The 23,260-nt window shown below is 42.5% G+C and overlaps 1 protein-coding gene across 3 annotated transcripts; it reads left to right on the forward strand.

Annotated features, from left to right (window-relative positions):
* Positions 1-4,430: 4,430 nt before the first annotated feature.
* On the forward strand, positions 4,431-21,412 carry galm (galactose mutarotase). Of its 3 annotated transcripts, none has more exons than XM_085181875.1 (9): positions 4,431-4,518; positions 6,180-6,366; positions 8,691-8,845; positions 11,660-11,773; positions 11,959-12,051; positions 14,839-14,920; positions 17,950-18,100; positions 18,203-18,377; positions 21,180-21,412. In XM_085181875.1, exons 2-9 carry the CDS (start codon positions 6,180-6,182, stop codon positions 21,255-21,257), a joined length of 1,035 nt encoding a protein of 344 aa, XP_085038001.1. In that variant the 5' UTR covers positions 4,431-4,518; the 3' UTR covers positions 21,258-21,412. The 3 variants fall into 3 exon arrangements, with proteins under 3 accessions (XP_085038001.1, XP_085038000.1, XP_085037999.1); XM_085181874.1 differs by lacking the exon at positions 4,431-4,518 and adding an exon at positions 5,132-5,224; XM_085181873.1 differs by lacking the exon at positions 4,431-4,518 and adding an exon at positions 5,148-5,316.
* Positions 21,413-23,260: the final 1,848 nt, after the last annotated feature.

Below are 23,260 nucleotides of genomic sequence, written 5' to 3' on the forward strand. Positions count from 1 at the left end.
ACTAAATGGCCAGGCTCCCGATTACTTATCCAAGCTTCTTATAAAATACACTGCTGCTGGTCATCTCCGCTCACAGACTCAGAGTCTCTTAGTTGTTCCCCGTACACGACTGAAGACAAAAGGGGGCGGAGCCTTTCAGTCTGTTGCACCAAGGCTGTGGAACAGTTTACCACTACAATTACGTTTGCTTGACTCTGTGGATTCTTTTAAAAAACAGTTCAAAACTCTTTTGTTCAAACAAGCCTTTTGTTGATCTACATATTTTATATTTTTTACATTATTTACATTTGATCTTTTACATTGTATATATTGTCTGTTGATTTTATTGTTTATTTTAATATTTGTGTACAGCGCTTTGTGATTGTCTGTCTGTGAAAAGCACTTAATAAAGTTTACTTACTTTTGAACGCAGACTGAAGCAGCCGGGGATTGAACCACTGACCTTTCAATTAGCAGATACACCATGCTACCACTAGAGCCACACTCACCCCGAACAGAGCAGATGTGTTCTGTTGGGCTCCGTTTGGGTGATGGTACTGTGAGGTTTTTAAGATAAGATGGGAGCCTGATTATTCACGACTTTGTAACTGAGGAGAAAGATTTTAAATTCAGTTCTGGATTTAACAGCATTTTTTTAAGGGGAAAAAACTCTACAAAAAACTGTTGTGTAGCTTTAATTTTCATGAGATATTTTATGTTAAATAAATAGTATTTACATTACAATTCTCAGAAAGTACTGTTATTATTCAAATGTTATTGTATAATTTAATGTGAAAAATTGACCGTGCCTTTTGCTCTGTGACAGCCGGGATAGGCTCCAGCCCCCACCCCACCCAAGTGGAACAAAATGGACTTTAAACACTACATATTTATGCAATTATATCAAGTTTGGTTAACACTTTGTATCCACACAAAAATGACTCACCACTGTATGAGCTACATGTTATTCATTGCCTCTTGTACAGGACACGTTTTTGTTTTGCACTTTTTCATATTCTTTCATGTCTTTTTATACATTGTGACGATGAGCAGCAACGCACTGAACTTAGGAGAGAACCAAGTAAAGTATTGATCCTATTGGACTAGTATCGATCTGATACCTGGACTGACAAGCTGGAGCCTAACACTTTTGAATTTGTCCTTGCCAGGCCGGGTGTGCCGAGCCTTACAATCAGCTGGTAGTTGTCCACAAGATGCAATCAGCGCTACGTTATGATTAAAATAGTCTCTTTCCTGTTTCTCATCAGCAGCAATCAACAGGCTGCAATTTAACCCGGTGTGGCCTTCTCTCCTTCGCCAGTCCGTCACCTACCTGTGGTGGTAACAGGCTGCACGCCTTTAGTGTTTCCTTCACGTTTATGTCTCTTACCTCATCTCCTTGTATTTGCAGTTTCAGCTTCACCATTCATGCTTACAATGAGCTGTAGCTTTGTGCTGGAGCCTGGATTTTTGTATTCTTTTTGCCTCACCTGCCTGCCCTCCATCAGCTCAGGGTTCCAGGTTGGACAAACTCTCTCCTCACTACTCAACAGCTCACTCAGCCAGCTATTCCCACAGATAACCTTTCATACTCTTTCACATCTCTGGCTCCTGACATCACCACTGCTAACCCCGTTTCTCCTGTGTTTCAGACCCATTGCCTCAGCGGCTCTCTGCCCCAGCCCCATGACGAGTCAGTCCCCTGTGTTCCCCATGTTACACTCTGTGTTTAGCTGTGTCCCCCCAGTGTTTTTCCACATCCATGACGGCGTAGTGTTCTACCGACAGTGACCTTTGACACCGTGGTCCCAGCTTTTTTCATGTTGTTGACCATCTCCTCCCGTTCTGGGCTGATTCCTCACCTTTCTTATCATCAGTGACACCTCACGAGGTGAGATCATGTACGGAGCCCCGGGGAGACTGACAGTCGTCTTTAGCCTCTTCCATTTTCTAATAATTCCTCCAGCAGTTGATCTATTTTCACCAAGCTGCTTGGCAATTGCCCCGTAGCCCTTTCCAGCTCTGTGGAGGTCCACAATTTTGTCTCTGGTGTCGTTTGACAGCTCTTTGGTCTTACCCATGGTGGTAGTTGGAGTCTGAGTGACTGTGGGGTGAACAGGTGTCTTTAAAGAGCTCGGACAGGTGCTACTAATTTAGATTAACAAGTAGAGTAGAGGTGGACTTTTTAAAAGCATAGTAACAGGTCTTTGAGAGACAGAATTCTTGCTGATTGCCAGGTTTAAAAATACTTATGTGCAGCAATGCAAAAACAATTCTTTAAAAATCATACATGTGATTTCCTGATGATTGTTTTTTAAATGTTGTCTCTCATAGTGGGAATATACCTACAATGTGAATTTCAGACCCGTCCATGATTTCTAAGTGGGAGCACTTTCAAAATCGCTGGACTGGAGGACAAGAGGTGGTTGCCATGGTAATGGGAGTGTTCCCTGCAAAAAGGTTATCTACATGTAAGAAGATGTCCAGAGAGGTGCAGAAGAGAAAACGCGAGCTAATATCAAACCTAAGGCCACCCTCAACTGATTCCACCAATCATGTTATGTTTCTGTGACCAGCAATAAAAGTGGGGGTGGGGCACTCTTTGTTTGTTTATTTGGATCGCTAAGTGAGCAAAGAGACACGTACAATACATTTAAGTTTCAAAATTCAAAAACGCCTATGAGCAGAAGATCAATGGTACTGCTCGGGATAGGATTTCCGTGGCTCCGCTCTGGATCCAGACCCGGGGAGGGTGCTTCAGCGCGAGCATCTGTGTCAGGACTTAGTCCATGGGCCCTGGCCTGACACAGCCCAAAAAAGGGACATGGGTCCAACCTCCGGTAGGTCCACCACCCGCAGGAGGCGCCATAGGGGTTGGATGCAATGTGTGCTGGGTGGCAGCCAAAGGCAGAGACCCTGATGGACTGACCCCTGGCTACCAAGTTAGGACATGAAATATCAATTCAATTCAATTTTATTTATATAGCATCAAATCACAGCTAAAGTCGCCTCAAGGCGCTTCATAGATACAGAGAAAAGCCCAACAATCATATGACCCCCTATGAGCAGCACTTTGGCGACAATGGGAAGGAAAAACTCCCTTTTAACAGGAAGAAACCTCCGGCAGAACCAGGCTCAGGGAGGGGCGGGGCCATCTGCTGCGACCGGTTGGGGTGAGAGAAGGAAGACAGGATAAAGACATGCTGTGGAAGAGAGACAGAGATTAATAACAGATACGATTCAATACAGAGAGGTCTATTAATACATAGTGAGTGAGAAAGGTGACTGGAAAGGAAAAACTCAATGCATCATGGGAATCCCCCGGCAGCCTACATCTATTGCAGCATAACTAAGGGAGGATTCAGGGTCACCTGGTCCAGCCCTAACTATATGCTTTAGCAAAAAGGAAGGTTTGAAGCCTAATCTTGAAAGTAGAGATAGTGTCTGTCTCCTGAATCCAAACTGGAAGCTGGTTCCACAGAAGAGGGGCCTGAAAACTGAAGGCTCTGCCTCCCATTCTACTTTTAAATACTCTAGGAACAACAAGTAGGCCTGCAGAGCGAGAGCGAAGTGCTCTAATAGGGTGATATGGTACTACAAGGTCATTAAGATAAGATGGGGCCTGATTATTTAAGACCTTGTATGTGAGGAGCAGGATTTTGAATTCAATTCTGGATTTAACAGGAAGCCAATGAAGGGAAGCCAAAACAGGAGAAATCTGCTCTCTCTTTCTAGTCCCTGTCAGGACTCTTGCTGCAGCATTTTGGATTAACTGAAGGCTTTTCAGGGAGTTTTTAGGACTTCCTGATAATAATGAATTACAGTCGTCCAGCCTGGAAGTAATAAATGCATGAACTAGTTTTTCAGCGTCACTCTGAGACAGTTTTCAGTCATCAACATGTGTGCATAAGCAGATGATAATGAAATCAATAAAGACTAACATTATCATCAATAAGTAACTTTTTGAAAAATACCTCATTAAAGCTTATTTTTAACCTGAATATTTAAAACAAATTAAACAATATATAAATGTAAAAAGTCAGTGCTGAAAAATTCCTCTGTGGAAAAATTATGCCATTTTTTAAATTAGCACCCGAATGCCATCATTTTGGTTTTAGCCAGTGTTGGGGAGTAACGGAATACATGTACCGCCGTTACGTATTTAAAATACAAAATATGAGTAACTGTATTCCGTTACAGTTACCGTTTAAAAAGGTGGTATTTAGAATACAGTTACTTTGTTGAAATAAATGGATTACACGGCGGTACTTCCCTGTTTCATATTGTGGCGGGTCAGGACTGTTTGGGTTTTGTTTGACAGCTACGTTCTGTTGTTCCAGGCAGCGTTACGGTTGCCATGGTTACAGGGTGACGCTCTCTCTGCGTGTTTCCTGGGTGAGAGAGCGCCTGTTGTTGTTGTTGTGTGAGGGAGGGAGAAAAAGGAAAAGTAGAGCTGTCATCGAGCAGAAACAGGAGCTGGAAGCATGTAAATATAATAATAACCACTGCAGCCAAGAAGAGAGCCTGACGAGCCCAGTTGTAAGTAAGCTATTAAGACTCGACTCCAAAAACAATAAGTTCTGTTGGAGCAGCCTTTCAACGCCTCTCTCTGTCTCTGCTAGCAAAGTTGACCCAGACAACAAAGTAAAGCTAGTTTTCAGCTACGAGCCGACACAGAACCCGACGTATTAGCCAGAGGTCCCTTTACTACGGTTCGGAGCCGCGGACCTTCAGTAACAGTAATAAATCACAGCAACGTTACTCTCATCGAGTAACGTAACGGAATACGTTACAGAATACATTTTGGGGCATGTAATCTGTAATCTGTAATGGAATACATTTTAAAAGTAACCTTCCCAACACTGGTTTTAGCACATAAATATAGCGCTTCGCTACTTTAGTCCTGTTTTTTTTTTTCTTACATTTTGTGGGCATCAGCTGAGTTATTAACAAACATATCAGCTGGAACTGATGTTACAGGCAGTTTGTGAGTAAAGTTGACACAGTCACAACCTTTTCAGTCTTCTCAGTAATACTTCTTCTGTTATATACACACCATTAATGAGCCGTTTACGTGCACGCTTTAAAAAAAATCTATATAAAAAAAACAAATCGTTTTTGCCCGCCACGTGGGCGTGCCCCAGTAGCTTTGACGTCACCCATTGCGCGTCTGCGTCATCAGTAACGGAAGCAGGAAAACACGACCAGGTCCAAAGTCTAGTAATGAGTGCGTGAAGTATTCAAGGTAAGAAACGAGAACGCGCGGGTGACCTGCTGCTGGAGAGGTCGCTGATCAGAGCGTGTGTCGTGCTGAATAACTGCTGACTGTAAAGAGAAGTAACGTGTTTAGCGTCATATCCTGTGTACGCTTAACTGAGCAAACTTTTTGTGCCGGTGTCGTGCCAGAAAGTGATTTCCAATGTTTCCGTGTATTTTTTTTATGTGTAATGTCATTACGTATGTTGGTAAACAGACTTCGGTGAACAGCGTTTACAAAGGGCTTATATATAGAATTAAAAATGCTCTCTTTTTCAGGTGTCTTTACAACTCTGTGTTATTGTACTTACATTATAACCAATCCGGTCCTTTATCCCCACTTAGAATATTTTTACAGAACTATCGTCATATTTGCTGCTGTCCTCTTGGCCAAAAGACATTTTTAATGTTAATGAGATTTGTTTTTTTAACTGCATAAATAAAGGTTATATAAAAGTCACTGCCACAAACTGATTGCAGCTTCAACCTTGTTACACGAATGTTGTTTGTGGCTCCAGATGACTTTATGTCATCCCCAAGGGATGCATTTGACATATGTTTCACATATTATAGCCCAACAAGTTACTTATAGCAGTTTAAATACGAGCAATCACTTTTTGGCAAATACCGGAAATCACTTTTTTGCAGACAATCAGTTTTTGGCACAACACTGGTTTTACTATCTGTGTTGGTGTGTATGTAAGAGACACGTGGGAATACTGTAAGCTGGTATTTTGACTCTTGTGCACAGTCCAGTGAGCATTAATAGGCTTCACACAGATGTTCGTAGCCTCTGTACAAACTGTTGACTCTACTGTAAGCTAGAACAAGATATATTGAGCCTGTGGGGATGTAAGAGCTGACCAAACTTCTTTGAGTTAAATGTGAAGTAACATTTTAACCATTATTTTAAGCTTATGTTCTGTTCCTGTGCTTGTTCCAAGATGACTCAGGTAAGCCATCATCCATGGGGAGAGTGGCCCGGCCAGGGCACCGTGGACCTGTGGGTTGTCCAGTCTCCTCAGGTGAAGGTGGAAGTGCTAACCTTAGGTGCCATTATCAGATCAGTGAGCTGCAGAGGGAAGGATGGACAAATGGAGGATGTAGTCCTTGGCTATGATAACCTGGAAGGTAGGAGGGGAAGTTATCTGCACATAAACCGGTTTAATTGTATAAAAAGCAATAAGATGATTAAAGTGGTTAATTTAAGCACAAACTCCTGAAAGTGATGTGTTACGACCCGTAACAAGAGCGGGCTGTCCCGTGACTTCCCACGCCCAAACAGACACAGACACAGCATCGGACTTTTAACAACAGTTTATTGACAACAATGGCGCTCACGGTAGTAGGAGTGTATGATTTCGGGGTGAGCTAAGGCCAACACAACAAACAAAACTCAACCTAGGCTTCGGTTCCCCTCTGACCTGTTTAAGGAAAAGAAAAGAAAGAAATAACACAGTCTGGTCTAAAAACACAGGAGAATAGAAGGCCTCCCAAAATAATCGGCAGCTCACCCCTACTTGCTCCGCACTTCACACACATGCCCGACCTTTTAACCAAACAGCTATTGCTACGGCTGCTCCGTCTGGACCTGACGTCTGCCACACCCCCCGCACCGCAGCTCTTCGGTCGCCCTTTTATAGTCCACGTCCAGAGCAGGAACCAGTTACATCAGGCCATTCCTTAGGTCCACCAATCGGGGTGGCTGTAGCTCAGGTGGCAGAGCAGGTCAGCCACTAACCAGAAGGTCGGTGGTTCGATCCCAGGCTGCTCCAGTCTGCATGCCAAATATCCTTGGGCAAGATACTAACCCCGCGTTGCTCTCCGATGCAACCATCGGAGTGTGAATGTGTATGAATGGTAGACTACTTAGCACTTAGGTCAGAAAAAAGTGCTTGTGTGAATGGGTGTGATTGGGTGAATGAATTAGCTGTATAAAGCGCTTTGAGTGCTCAGACAGAGTAGAAAAGCGCTATATAAGAACAAGTCCATTTACCATTTACCAATCACAGCCGGGCCCCTGCACAGGTGAATTTGCATACACACATTAAGAAACAGATAACCCACCAACACAGGCACGTAACATGATGTCTGTTGTACATGTCAGGTTCTCTCGTGCAGGCAGACGTCATCATGTTTTGTTTTGTTTTTGCTTCACATGAATCTGAACATCAGGCGACGGCTAAAGTGAAGCTCTTTTCCCACCCTGGAAACACCCATTATTTGTTTAGTAGTAAAGAGATGATTGTCACTGATATATCACTGATCTTAACCTCTTACAACGCCCAGTAGTGTTTTTCAAAAACGTGCACATTACATTGCTAATACTTATTGTGTCAGTAGCAGTACGGCCTGCAGTTCTGTCTCACCGGCACTTTCCTACTCAGTGTGTCAAGTGTTCAGTGTTTCCTTTGTCTCTTTTAACACTAATGGTACTTGTAATAAACTGCCGTGTAACAAAGATTCACAAAGACAATAGCGGCCATTATAAGTCTTTTCTATAAATATATGAAAGCTGAAACATCATCACTTGTTTCGAGGACTCCAGTTTTTTTTCAACATTGCATCCTGCACATCGCTGCACCTCTCATCACAGATTCAGCTAACATGCCTGCATGAACTAGGCAAGAGTGCACCAGTCTGGTCCTTATTCTGGTCCCCAGTTTTCACAGCTGAGTCTGTAACGGAGTGAAGGTGATTTTTTTGCACAAGTGTTACTAAAGGAGGGAAACTCTCCTCAAAAACGGACAGAGCAGTGGAGCAGCCAAGGGAATGCACTGAATTAAAAACTGTATAATTAAAATATAATTTATTATATTTAAACAGTTAAAAATGTAAAATGAATGAAAACAACCCTGGCCAGGGAACAACACAATAAACATTAATAAAACACAACATTAAAACCCAGTGGCGTCCGCCACGATATAAAAGTCACTAAAAAATAAATATCCAGGCAAGGCAATCGGCACCGGCCCGTCTCGCCGTGGATGTAGAGCACTGTCTCGCCGCCTCTAGTTCCCCACAGAAGCGTGATCCAATAACTCCAGCAGCCGGACTGCTCGCTCCGATCCCTGCTCGCTGGCGTCGTCTCCTCGTTTCACTCCACGCCAACTTCCACCAGCCTTTATGTGTCACTCAACACTCTCTGTAAATCACCGCCCGCTCCTTTCCTCTCAGGTGTGTCAAATTAGTAAAACGGGAAAAGGGCGGAGCCTCTCTACAGATATAACATGCAATATAAAAAAGAAATAAACACACTTCACATTAGAACACAGCAAAGCAAAACAACATCTGTCCTTCCCTGGATGACAAGTCCAGTACAGAATCAAGTTCTTCAGGCATTTTCAGTCCTGGGTGGGAATCGAACTTGTGACTCGCGCTCCAAACGTGTGTCGTCTTACCACTACAATATCAGCTTCCATATATGAATCAGAAGTGTTATGCTTTGTTGTCAGGTTATGTATCAGATAAGCGGTACCTGGGCGCTGTGGTGGGCCGTGTGGCAAACAGGATTGCAAAGGGACGATTTGTCCTTGAGGGAAAGGAGTACCAGCTGGATGTTAACAATGGACCAAATGCGCTGCACGGAGGCCTGCGAGGCTTCAACAAGGTGAGGTCTGCTTAATATTTGTTTGTGCTCCAATCTTAACATGGAGCAAAACTGTATAAATGATGTGTTTTCCCTCTTTGTACATGTTTCACCTTCACAGGTAAGTTTGACCATTATTTGTAATGTGTGACAATTTGTGCACACAGAGCAGAGCAGCTGCCTGAACACGACTCCCACAGGATCAGTTATCCTGTTAATAATTTTACAGCTTTACTCCGTACGACTCTGGATACTGTAGCTCCTGTGAAACTGGACTCAGTGGTGTAATTGTCAAACACGTAGCTTAAAGCAGATGACTCGTAGGCTGGAGAGGAAATGGCGTGTCACAAATGTAGAAGATCATCATCATTTGGAGAAATAGTTTGTTGCTTTATAAGAAAGCTAGAACATCTTACTATTCATCACTGATTGAAGAAAATAAGAAGGTTTGTCTTCAGCTCTGTAGCCAGGCTGACAAACAGTCAGAGCTCTGTTGAGCCAACTTTTCCTTTAACGTTAACTAGTAATGACTTCTTTACAAATTCAAATTCAAATTTTATTTGTCACACACACACAACCACACACAGTATGACACGGGGGTGAAATGCTTGTAGCTGTACAATGCCCGACCATTAAATGACAGAAAAAAGGTTTTTCAGTATTTACAATTTACAGGTTACTACAAAATTTACAAATTAACTTAGAAATTTACAGTAAAAATGTGCAAATAGCAGAAAGAGATTATCAAGATTATAAATTATAGGATTATAGGATTATAGGAAATGTGTGGTGGTGCGTGTGGTGATGTGATGTGTGTGAGTGTCCAGTCCTACACCTGGTTCAGGGCCCGAATAGCCTGGGGGAAGAAGCTCCTCCTCATTCCCTCTGTTTTGGCCTTAAGGGAGCGGAAGCGCTTCCCAGACCTCAACAGTGAGAAGAGTCCATTGTTGGGATGGGAGGGGTCCATCATGATCTTCTTAGCTTTGGACTTGCACCGCTTGGTGTAGATGGACAGCAGGTCAGGGAGCTCTGATTGAATGATGCGTTCGGCTGAGCGCACCACTCTTTGCAGATCTCGTCTGTCCTGCTTGGTGCTGTTCCCAAACCAGGTGCAGATGTTTGCCGTCAGGACGCTCTCGATGGTGCAGCAGTAGAAGTTCTTGAGCACCTTCAGTGGCAGATGGAAGTCTCTAAATCTTCTGAGGAAGAAGAGACGCTGACGGGCTTTCTTAACCAGGGTGTTGATGTGGCAGGACCATGACAGGTCCTGAGTGATGTGGACACCCAGGTATCGGAAACTGTCCACTCTCTCCACTGGCGCCACTGATGATGAGGGGTTCGTAATTCCTCGCCTGCTTTGTAGTGAAGTCCACGATCAGCTCCTTAGTCTTGCTGATGTTTAGGAGGAGCTTATTCACTGGCAAATTCTCATGTCTTTTAGACCCCAGTCCTACAAGACTGCTCAAAGACTGCCATAATTCTTCAACTAGTTTTGGTTTTTTTTTTTTTTTTTTTTTTTTAACCCTTTAAAACCGATCGGAGCAGCACGCTCTGTTTTGTGTAACTACTTTTAAATCCCAGTAGCTCTGCAACCACGTGAGCTAGCGCAATAATTTTTTTTGCATATGAAACCGGAGGAGTTATACTTACATCTTATGCCATCAGCTTGTCCTCGGTCACAGTTTCCTTCCACATATAACTTTGCAAAAACTGCATAAAAAGCACTTGCAGCAACAAAAACATAATATTCCAGAAACACGCTCTGCCGATCCGATCAGCTGTTCATAACACTTCCTACGTCCATCAGCACGAACTATCGCATGTCCACCATGACCTGCCCGAAACCGGAAGTGACGTCATTTTCGCGGAAATGTAGTTTTTTTTTACCATCAGGGCCTCATGAGCCTATACTGGTGTTTTTAAAAGTTATCTTTGACTTTATGACTTTCTGTGTGGTTTCTGGGATGCTTAGGACTCATATTGCACTGCTGGAAATAGTTTATTTTGATGCATATGCTGCTTTTTGCAAATTTGCATTATAATATTTATTTTCGTTTTTCCTGCAGTATATAAAAATAGGTGTATTTCAAAACTAAAACTATGAAGACACTCAAAATAAATTTCCTGTGGTGGGAAACTATTTTGTGCAACTTTTTTGTATTTACAGTTTTGAGGGATAAGCCTCTTAAATTTCTCTAACTAGAAATATATGTTAAAAAAACAAAAACGATTTTCATTTTTTTTGTAGTTTATTGCACTTTTTTGCAATTTATGTAATTACTATGCACTTAATGCAGACATATTATTAAAATCTGGGCTATAACGGTTGTATTGATGTATAGCAACTTGAAATGCTCCCAAAAATGGCTCCACAGCATGTAAACATATAATATAAGCTCTGGCGGACTTGGTTCTATGGTAGGTCTTAAAGGGTTAAGGGGCTTCCTTCTCTGGGTTTAGACTAAAATGACCGAAACATTTAAAGTACGCACAGATTCACACAGGCTTCTAACACTAAACTACTGTACAGAGCTCTTCTTAGGCTTTTGCCGATTCTGTTCTTCATGTTGATGAGTTCCTTCTGGCTCCAACTGTAATATTAACAAATGACAGAATGGCTGAAAAGAAGACTGGACGCCCTTTTTTACACGTGCGATCCATGCCACAGGAAAACCTTCACACATCAAAAAAAGCGGGGTTGGTCTCACAGAGTGAAAAATACACCATCACTTCACAACACCTACTTGTTGGCAGCTGTAGATTTTGTATTTCAACTTACTTACTGCAACCTGCACTTTATGTATCCTGTGCGTTCATGTGTGTTTGCTTCTGCAGGCTATCTGGCGTGCTACAGCAGTGGAAGGTGGTGTGCAGCTGAGTCTTACCAGTCCAGATGGAGACCAGGGTTATCCTGGTGAAGTTCAGGTCTCTGTCTCCTACACGCTGCAGGTAGACACATCTGGTTATGAATCCATACTACTGCATCCCAAATTTCCTTTAGGCAGAGCTAATTCGACGTCGCTGTTTAGTGATACTCAGACATTTGTTTTGCCAGCACAGAGTCTCCAATTACATGTAACTGGTTTTATGTGAATATGCGGCATAAAGATATTGAGTTTGAACTTGTTCATCAGGGGGAAGAACTAACTGTTGAATACCAAGCACAGGCTAACAAAACGACCCCCATCAACCTCACCAACCATTCCTACTTCAACCTGGCCGGACAGGTAAGTGACCACGGACACGTTTCTGGGTGCCTCTGCACAGTGTGGTTCAGTGTGTGTCGCTCTAATCATTTCAAACTTTTACGTAGCTACTTATTTCAGACTATAACTTAAACACGATTTATCCCCGTCTACTGAATCATATCCTTAAACAGAAGCCCACAGCCCTCCAAGATCTTACACTCTTCAATGGGTTTGTCTGTGAACGTGCAGCATTTGCGTGATGGGTGTAGTTTCCCATGAATGGGACATATTTTGTCACAATCATCACATTTGTAATCAGAAGAGTGTCAGTCTGTAAAACACAGGTATCCTCCAGAGCTAGTTCTGTGTTTGTTTGGCTGCCATCCTAACTATTCAGTCCTCGCAGTGTCTGTCTGACTGATGAAGTTGAAGCCTGCGTAGTTGGCAGTGCTAGTTTCCTGGCTAACAAAACAATATTTTGCCCACTAGGAAGTAGAGCAGGGCGATATGACCAAAAATATTTATCACGATATACATTTGAAAATTTGTGATAACGATATAACTGACGATATAACTGACACTAGACAAAATATTTTACAACTCCTCAACTTTATTAGTGCAAAACAAACCCCATCAATGTATTTTCACTTAAACAAGCAGCTTTTTATCTGCATTAAAGTTATATAAAAGTTTAACAGTGCAAATGCAAATTCCTCGCTGACAGTTTAACTAAAAGGCATTTCCAGTGGAAACTGGCCGACATATCCTCAACATAACCATGTAGAATATCCACAAAACTTAAAAAGAGGAGAAGCACAGTACGTATCACTCCGCGAGGCTCCGCCTACGATAGCCGTAATGCTCCGACAATCCATCAAGCGGTGCGGCTTCGTAGCTCAGCAAAGTCGTACTGAAACATTTGACAGATTGCTGAGCGCTGTGCACATAAAATCGTTTCGAGGTCAGCAAACACAACCAGAGTTCATACATAAGGCACACGGGATTATAAGGGACACTGTCGACTTTCAGAAAAATCAAAGGATGATTTTAAGTGCCGTATTTTCCAAACAACACGGTAATAACGACGGCCCGCTAGCATGCGCTACCAAAAATAGTGCTTTGTTGTGTATCTGACGGACGAAAGTTAAACCAGTTCCACACCAGTGAAGTTGCAGCATTTTTACAAACCAGTTCTGCTTCATCCGTTTCACTCAACAATCCGCTTTCGCTCTTCTCATTCTGCGTCGCAGCCATGTGCGTATGTAAACAAAGGCACTGCGCATGCGCGTTTTACCCATATTCTATCGCCATGTTTCATTTTCCTATCGTTGCCCAACATTACACCGGTATTACCGTGAACGGTATGATATAGCCCAGCCCTACTAGGAAGTGTGGTTTCAGTGTGTTGCCTCTGCTATGAACGGGTCCTCTAAACTCCTTCCCCACATCCACACTCTGATTCTTGGTCCACAGGTGTAACGACGGTAACACAATCAGAATCAGAGAGACTTTATTTATCCCCAATTAAGATCCAACAGAGCAGCATGACGTTGAAGATAAGGACGGGGCCTAAACAGGCAATAAGAGTGAGATAATAAATATACAGTATATACACAAATTACAAAGTTGTTAAATTAAAGTGACTGAATAGGTGAATAAATAACTGTAAGTGAATAAAGTGTCGGCAGTATAAAAAGAGTGTAGCGTAGTTTATGTTTCTCTAAAAAGCAGCGTGGCTTTGGGGACAAAGGTGGCGCTCCTCAGCGGAGGCGTCGCCCAGAGGGGAGCCACTGAAATGTGAGGTGAAGACTGTGAGAGGGGTCGTTGATGATTCAGGCTGCCTGTCTGAGGGCCTGTTGCTGAAAACCTGTCAGAGTTCTGATGCAGTGTGCTGCAGTCTGTTCCTGTAAGGCTGAGGGAGTGGAACCAGCAGCTGATGGAGAAGGTCATGATGCTTTCCAGGAAGGTGTAGTAAAAAGTCATCATGATGGGTGTGCTGACTCCAAAGGAGTTGAGTTTCCTGAGGAGGTGTAGCCGTTGGTGGCACCTCCTGAGAACCTCCTCAGTGTTAGCAGAGAATCTCAGGAGGTTGTCAAAGATGGTTCCCAGGTATTTGTGCTCCTCAACTCCCTCCACTGGCTTCCCGTGGATGGTGGTGACTGAAGCAGCCAGATCCCTCTGCCTACTGGAGAAGGTCACCACCATGTCTTTGGTTTTGCTCACGTTCAGTTTGCAGCCGTCACACCACTCTACAAACTCCTGCAGAGCGAGCCCGTGGTGTTGTGAGGGCCTGACAGCAGTGACAGGAGAACAGTGGAGGTGGAACGGAGACCAGAAAGAGAGTTTCTGAGTCCTGTTGGTTAAAAAAGTCCAACATCCAGAGTAACGACACAGGAAGAGGCTAAACTGCAACATCTGCTACACTTTTACTTCTTCACGATGTACAGATATAACAATGAAAACACATGAGCTCCGTCTTTAATACAACCCAACCTCCCATCTAGCTTCCTGTTTACTGATGACATCATTTCCTGTTACATACTATATGGATTTAAAGGTGATTCCAATGAGAAATCTAAAATAGCATTCTGCCCTAAATTAACGTAAACTCTTGATATCAAACACTGAAACTCTCAGTCAGTTTTTCACAATTTTATTTCTGAACTGTTAAAGGAGGAGGCGGGCCTATTTTGGCAGGATGTTCTGGTATTGGTGAGTGTGTTGGTTGAGTCTCAGACAGATCAACCCCTTCCTCCTCACATCGAGATGAGTAACGTGGGTTTATGTATGGAGAGGATGACAGATGATCTCTTATCTGTGCTCCAGGGTGTAGCAGATATCTACGACCATCAGGTGTCCATCGCTGCACAGTCCTACCTGCCTGTGGATGACACATCAATTCCTACAGGTAAAGATTTACTTCAATCATCTTTAACTGCAAAAGTCGATGGAATGAAGTGGTTTATTTAACAGATGTCAAACTGAATGATATAATAGGAAAAATCTGATTAAATAAGCAAAAAGAATTAATCAATCTGTCAAAAAATATTAGAGCGTTTACAAGCATATTGATAGTCTCTGACAGTTTGGTGGAAAGTGCTTCAAATCACTCGGGAACAAGACTCCAGACTTTATAATCAGTTGAAGTACATATCCATTTGAATCTTTAGCTCCCCTCTCAGTCCTTGAGCTTCTCGTGTTCCTCCTGGCGTTCCACGTATGCCCTGCCTGTTAGCATCTCGCTCCCTGCTGCTATGTGCTCGACTCGGGGACATCTTTGCACAGTATCTGGGGTCTTTCCTGTGGTAGATCCCAGCCTCTGTTGATCTGGGGGAAAGGGCTTGTTCCTGTGCTTCCAGGGTTGTTCTCTATACTGTCAGCTTTCAGCTCTGTCCAGCCGTTTATAGGATTTCAGGATATCAGCAACTTCTTTTTCTAGTGGGATTGTTGTAAAGCAATGATTCCAGTATGTGTTTTTATTAGTGGGAGGCGTGTCGAACTCCAGTCCTCCTGAAACTTTTCCATGTGTCCCTGCTGCAACACACCTGAATACAAGTAGGTCATTAGGAGAGATGGACCGATCCGATATTACGTATCGGTATCGGTCGATACTGACGTAAATTACTGGATCGGATATCACAAAACTTGCTACAAGGCGTACCTCGGCTCATAACCGTAGCACGTCGGAGCAGTGTGGTCACGTGATGAGCGGCTGTGTGTATTTGTAGCCTGCTAGCAAACATTTCATCTCCGAGGAAGTTTTCCCAGAGAGAAGTAAAGCAAGTGTGTAAGTTCATCTCTGAATGTTTGTAAAGCATTCTAGCGTTAAGCTTAACAACGAGATATGGAGCGACTGCCTCTCTCTCTCTCTCTCCTTCAATCATGAAACTGATCAATGATCAGCTGATCAGCTTTCCTGTCGCGAGTCCGTCTCTCTTCTTAGTTTTTGGCCCACTTTGCACCAGAAAGAGGAAACCAGCGGCTGAACAACAGCAGCACGTTTAAGCTTGATAAGCTGTTGTTAGAATTTATTTAATATTACTTTCTACACCAGGATCTTTTTCTACGCAGCTGACGTATTTCCCTATTTATTTATTTTTTGCTGGGAGTTTGCAACCCTATTAGTTAGGTTGTTTAATATTTCTGCTAAGTACTCTTTAAAATATCAGAATAGGGAGGATGGAGCAGGTTTAAGTTTATTAGATTGATCAGTGTTGCTGAACTATGAATTATTTTGGGTGCAGTGTATTTTTTGCATACAGGTATAACAGAATAGCTTAAGTGGGTTTTTTATGTTTTTTGTTTTAACTTGAGTATAAACTTATACAAAACACAGCAAGATATTAAAAAAAACCCAGTTTTATTGATTAAAAAACACACTATATCGGATTCATATCAGTATCGGCAGATATCCAAATTTATGATATCGGTATCGGACATAAAAAAGTGGTATCGTGCCATCTCTAGTCATTAGCAAGACACTGTAGAACTTGACTGAATGCTGAAGGTGGCAGGTGTGTTGCAGCAGGGACACATTTAAAGGTTTCAGGACAGCAGCCCTCGAGGACTGGATATGGGCTCAAAATGTGGTCATAAATATTTTGTACTAACCATCTGTTCTCTGATTGGATTGTTACATTTGTGATTGACATGACATTGACCAATCAGATAAAAGGAAGAAAAATAGGGTCAAAATTCGTACTTGTAACTTGCAGGGTTTTTTTTTTTTTGGCTAAGTCAACACAAATTCTTTTTACACACACAAATCCTGATTTACAAGTACAAAATATTTATGACCACATTTTGAGCCCATAACTGGAGTTCAACACCTGTGAGTTAGTGTGAGACAGGCAGAAAATCTCGGTTGAAAAATTTCTCTTTAACCTGCTGCTGTGACCACAGTTTTCACCCTACAGTGATCATTTTACCCTCAAGATGTAGCTACATGTGTCTTCTTTTCAACGAGTCCTTCCTCAAAGCCCAGAGATGTGTAACTTTTGAACTGGAGCCATTTGTCTCAGTCCTCCTCTGCTCCCATTTACTCCCTGTTTAATTTTTCCAACCAGTTTTGGAAAGAAGGAAAAAGACATCCGTTTTGAACTCCTGACCTCCGTTCAGCATAGAGCTATGTGCTGCGTGGGATGTTACTGACAGTAAAAGAACACTGTGCCTCTTTGTTAGGTACACTTTTGTTCAGTCTACAGCAACAAGCTATTTTGGTGCAACGCTGCTCTCACAGACTGACAGAGAAAAGTGGGTCTTTTCTGATGTCCTGCCTCCCTCATTTGAGTTTCATTTGTGGATGGTTTCGTCTGTGTCACCATAGTGTGGCTCTCCATGTTTGTGGCACTCTCACAACTGACCCATCTGGTACATGCAAGTTTGAATTTTTACTGCAATGTCTCCAGAAATGGCAAATTCTAGTTATTTTCCTCTTTAGTATGCAGGTGCTTAACTATATAAATCAAACCCACCGTTCGTGAGCTCACGTGAAGGCCACATAATGTTTGGAGGCCTTTGATTGGCTCTTGGACTTGTTGTATGGCTGGCGTCCTATCACAGTAATTCAGAAACCTCCCAGAGGTCACTGTGGGGATGAGAATGACGAAGCTAAGATCCTGTGGGAGTTTCAGATACAGACAAGCTCCTGATGGAAACCACTGGACAATGGTGAAAAAGCAGAGGAACGTGCCTGTAGTGCGAGATGCAGCTAAGTAATGACATCCGAGATCTCTTTCCAGAATGCGCAGTACTAGGAACAGCAAAGATACCGTGCAGAACGCTCACTAGCAAATGATTTAATTTGCTAAACGTGTTATTTATGGACTTTTTGTCATTTAATGCTCCAGTAAATAACTCGTAACTGCAATAATTCACCTTTATAGAATTGATTGTGTGACATTATTTAACGTGAATTAATTAGCTAAATACTAACAGGAGAGATCAGAGAGGTGAAAGACACACCCTTTGACCTCAGAGAACCCGTTCTCATTGGCCCTCGTCTGAAGGAACTTCAAGGCCCAGGGTTTGACCACAACTTCTGTTTGTCATCACCCGGAGGTCCACGGACAGAGAAACGCGCTGCCAGGTTTGACACAGAAGTCATTTTCTAAAACATAGACACATGTGACATCCACTGAAGTTAAGGAGGACAAATAAGTCTTATCTTATTTGTTTATTTATTTTAAAGCGTCTGTCACCCAGCAAGTGGGCGTGTCTTAGAGGTTTCTACTAACCAGCCAGGAGTCCAGTTCTACACTGCCAACTTCCTGGATGGCTCCATCGCAGGAAAGTGTGGTTGTAGGTACAGGAAGCACAGCTCCTTCTGTCTGGAGATGCAGAACTGGCCTAATGCTGTTAACCAGGTATGATGAATAGAAACTCAGTGTTTTTTCTCTTGTAGATGGAAGTTAGCCTTTGGTCGAGTTCACTTCCTGGCCGACATGGATAGGCATGTAACATATCTTTCACCTTAATCTGCAGAGCTCTCTAGAGACTCGTCTGTCTGAGACTCTTTGATTTCTCCCATCTCCAGAATCGTTTTTAATTCCTTCACGCCTACTTTTCATTGACTTCTAAACTCTTGAATAGGGATGGGTACCTGTATCCGGTGCCATGATGCTTTATTTCGGTGCTTTTTTTTTCCTGAGCTGTGATACACTTTAGATTCTAGCCAATCATTTTACGTTTCCGAGGATAGTAGGCGGGTCCAGGTACGTACGTTCTTTTAGAGCAGAGCTACAGATTAAAAACGCCCAAGGTGAAGCGGTCAAAGTCTGGCTGTACTTCACAGCAAAAGATTCAATTCAATTCAATTCAATTCAATTTTATTTATATAGCGCCAAATCACAACAAATGTCGCCTCAAGGCGCTTCATAGATACAGAGAAAAGCCCAACAATCATATGACCCCCTATGAGCAGCACTTTGGCGACAGTGGGAAGGAAAAACTCCCTTTTAACAGGAAGAAACCTCCGGCAGAACCAGGCTCAGGGAGGGGCGGGGCCATCTGCTGCGACCGGTTGGGGTGAGAGAAGGAAGACAGGATAAAAGACATGCTGTGGAAGAGAGACAGAGATTAATAACAGATATGATTCAATACAGAGAGGTCTGTTAACACATAGTGAGTGAGAAAGGTGACTGGAAAGGAAAAACTCAATGCATCATGGGAATCCCCCGGCAGCCTACATCTATTGCAGCATAACTAAGGGAGGATTCAGGGTCACCTGGTCCAGCCCTAACTATATGCTTTAGCAAAAAGGAAAGTTTTAAGCCTAATCTTAAAAGTAGAGATAGTGTCTGTCTCCCGAATCCAAACTGGAAGCTGGTTCCACAGAAGAGGGGCCTGAAAACTGAAGGCTCTGCCTCCCATTCTACTTTTAAATACTCTAGGAACAACAAGTAGGCCTGCAGAGCGAGAGCGAAGTGCTCTAATAGGGTGATATGGTACTACAAGGTCATTAAGATAAGATGGGGCCTGATTATTTAAGACCTTGTATGTGAGGAGCAGGATTTTGAATTCAATTCTGGATTTAACAGGAAGCCAATGAAGGGAAGCCAAAACAGGAGAAATATGCTCTCTCTTTCTAGTCCCTGTCAGGACTCTTGCTGCAGCATTTTGGATTAACTGAAGGCTTTTCAGGGAGTTTTTTGGACATCCTGATAATAATGAATTGCAGTAGTCCAGCCTGGAAGTAATAAATGCATGAACTAGTTTTTCAGTGTCACTCTGAGACAGGATATTTCTAATTTTAGAGATGTTGCGCAAATGGAAGAACGCAGTCTTACATATTTGTTTAATATGTGCGTTGAAGGACATATCCTGGTCAAAAATGACTCCAAGGTTCCTCACAGTGTTACTGGAGGCCAAGGTAATGCCATCCAGAGTAAGAATCTGGTTAGATACCATATTTCCAAGCTTTTCAGCGCCGAGTACAATGACCTCAGTTTTATCTGAGTTAAGAAGCAGAAAGTTAGTGGCCATCCAAGTCTTTATGTCTTTAAGACATTCCTGCAGTTTAACTAATTGGTGTGTGTTATCTGGCTTCATGGACAGATAGAGCTGGGTGTCATCTGCATAGCAGTGAAAATGTATGCTATGTCTTCTAATGATGCTGCCTAGGGGAAGCATGTAAAGCAAAAGATGCAAACTCAGCAGCTGCAACAAGTGCTTTAAGCTGATACTGTGATACTGTCAAAGGAGGTAACACCTCAAATCTGATGAAACACCTGGCGACGCATAGCGTTTTTTTTAAAAGCCAAGAAATGCGCCGTATTTGATAGCTTGCTGCAATACCTCACACCGAGCACATCTCCTGCGGGTGTGGTGCCTGTTATCGACCCGGAATTAGCAACATCCCCCAAAAACCCAAAGAGGAGAGTCCTGGCCCCTAGCCCTGCCAGTGTAGCAGAAATGATGAGGATGATGATGGCAGCAGCAGCCGTTCTTCTCTGCGTGAGTAGCTTCATGTTGTTCGTGTGTAATTTACGTTGAGTAGGCTAACCACGTTATTACATTAATGCATGTAAGGTGAACTAGCAAACACCATCATAGCTACATGCGGCTGTCTTCTTGTTTGATGGCAGATACTCCCTTCACCCTGGACAAAAAGGCTAAAATCACCAAAGAAAAAGTGGAAAACAGTTAAACATGAGAGGTTTTTGAACAAAGTTTGTGTTTTTTCCATTGATTAAGCTGCTTCCAGCCAAGAGTGATACCATATATGCCCCATAGCTGCAGAAAAGGCTAACATTGTTATCTTTTTACAAAAAAACAGCTGAACATGAGAGGTTTTTGGACCAAGTTTGTGTTCTCCATTCTTTAAGCACCGTTTAAGCACCGTTTAAGCACCGGCACCGTTTCAAAAGTACCGGTTTGGCACCGGTATCGGATAAAACCTAAACGATACCCATCCCTACCCACCAGTCCATCAAACCCGGCCAACCTATACCCAAAATCAAACAGTATGCAAACACTCATTAACCGCTTACTGAACAGCAGTGAAAACAAGTTTCCTCGTTACTATTTGGTTGTTTGTTTGGTTAAACAGACTAATGAGAATTAAAATAGAGTGTGTGTGTGCGTGTGTGTGTGTGTGTGTGTGTGTGTGTGTGTGTGTGGTGTGTGTGTGTGTGTGCGTGTGTGCGTGTGTGCGCGTGTGTATTCAGCCTTCATTTCCTGACTGCCTTCTGCGTCCTGGAGAGAACTACCATCACATAACTCGCTACACCTTCACAACTGTCTGATCTGACAGACAGAAAAGAAGAAAATTTCATCGTTTGCAGCAGCACAGAACTGATGAGATAAAGAAAAAATCTTCATAGTTCAACATGACCAAACTGTTATAATTAGATTTATGATGATGTGCCATACTTGTCATATTAAACACAATATTGATCAAGAGCTTTCTCTCGTGCTTTGTTTCAATGTGTTCTCTGCGCAACACAGATTACGTCCTTCTCTTTCCACCCAGTCTCATCTTCGTTTTCATAGTCATGTGACCTCCTGTGCTGACTATTGCAGGATTACCTCTGTAAAAATGATGCTACTTCCAAAATTTTTATATGTATTTCAATGCCTTCCCATCCTGAGTCCCAAATCCTTTTTTAAATCTTTTGTGGACTTATATGTAGATGGACAATTTGCAAGTTTTTCTCAACTATCTACCAAATGTGGCATTGCAGCTGGTCAGTTTTTAAGGGTCAGACACTATGTGCAGACTATGACAGTACAATTCCCCCCAAAACCTCCAGATGATATTTTTAATGGTCAAAACAACCTCTAGGGGCACAATATCAGTTCTGTGCAATTTAATTTACAATTTACAATGTTCTTCAATAGCTGCATCAAATCTAAATGGGACCTTAACTTTCATATCACAGATGAACTGTGGGATTCTGTCTTTGACCAAGTTCACAATATATCAAGTGTGTGCTCGCTACACACTTGATATATTGTTCAGTTTAAGATAGCTCATCGTGTGCACTGGTCCAGGGCTAAGTCAGTGCGCATATATCCAGAGATGGGCCCAACCTGTAGAAGGTGTAGGGGTGCTCCTAGTACACTGATTCATATGTAGTGGTCCTGTCCTTCATTGGCTAACTTTTGGAACTAACTGTTGGCCAGATGAGTTAACTTACTCAAGTGGAAATATTCTTCTCTCCCCTCACATGCACAATTGGTAAAAGATATAATTCAATTCAATTTTATTTATATAGCGCCAAATCACAACAAAAGTTGCCTCAAGGCGCTTCATAGATACAGAGAAAAACCCAACAATCATATGACCCCCTATGAGCAGCAGTTTGGTGACAGTGGGAAGGAAAAACTCCCTTTTAACAGGAAGAAACCTCCGGCAGAACCAGGCTCAGGGAGGGGCGGGGCCATCTGCTGCGACCGGTTGGGGTGAGAGAAGGAAGACAGGATAAAGACATGCTGTGGAAGAGAGACAGAGATTAATAACAGATACGATTCAATACAGAGAGGTCTGTTAACACATAGTGAGTGAGAAAGGTGACTGGAAAGGAAAAACTCAATGCATCATGGGAATCCCCCGGCAGCCTACATCTATTGCAGCATAACTAAGGGAGGATTCAGGGTCACCTGGTCCAGCCCTAACTATATGCTTTAGCAAAAAGGAAAGTTTGAAGCCTAATCTTAAAAGTAGAGATAGTGTCTGTCTCCTGAATCCAAACTGGAAGCTGGTTCCACAGAAGAGGGGCCTGAAAACTGAAGGCTCTGCCTCCCATTCTACTTTTAAATACTCTAGGAACAACAAGTAGGCCAGGTCATTATTGTTGTTACAATAATGACTTGTATGGATTTAGAAAAAAATTAGATATACAGTTCGTGGATTTAAAAAAAATTATAAATTGTGGTCTCCTTTTCTGGACTTCTTTGAAAGACCGACAACTATGGTCTGTGAGTAGCCAGCAGGGGCTTGGTTTTTTGTTTCTTTGTGTCGGGGAGGAATCCATAATGTGAACACTCTGGAGTATTCTGTATTGTACGTTGCACTGAAACGTTGCCTAATAAAAAGACTTTTGTAAGAAAGAAAAAGTTGTTTCTGATGTTTCTGGGTTATTTTTACATGTAATGTCTTATAAATGTAAATAGACTTGATGAAAAGATGTGCTCTATAAATTCTCCACAGGCTCCTTATGTTCATATGTTTATTTTATCTGTTCATTCATTAATTTTCAGTAGTTTTATTTCAGTTTTTACATTATATTTAATATAGTAAAGCATA

The sequence above is a fragment of the Neolamprologus multifasciatus genome, chromosome 13, assembly GCF_963576455.1.
Source record: "Neolamprologus multifasciatus chromosome 13, fNeoMul1.2, whole genome shotgun sequence".
Classification (NCBI taxonomy): Eukaryota; Metazoa; Chordata; class Actinopteri; order Cichliformes; family Cichlidae; genus Neolamprologus; species Neolamprologus multifasciatus.

Bases quoted from the DNA above. Each gene is read 5' to 3' on its own strand.
- galm (XM_085181875.1), top strand. From the start codon at position 6,180: ATGACTCAGGTAAGCCATCATCCATGGGGAGAGTGGCCCGGCCAGGGC. The intron at 12,052-14,838 runs GTAAGTGACCAC...TCTGTGCTCCAG, and splicing joins ACTTCAACCTGGCCGGACAG to GGTGTAGCAGATATCTACGA. The intron at 14,921-17,949 runs GTAAAGATTTAC...AAATACTAACAG, and splicing joins TGACACATCAATTCCTACAG to GAGAGATCAGAGAGGTGAAA.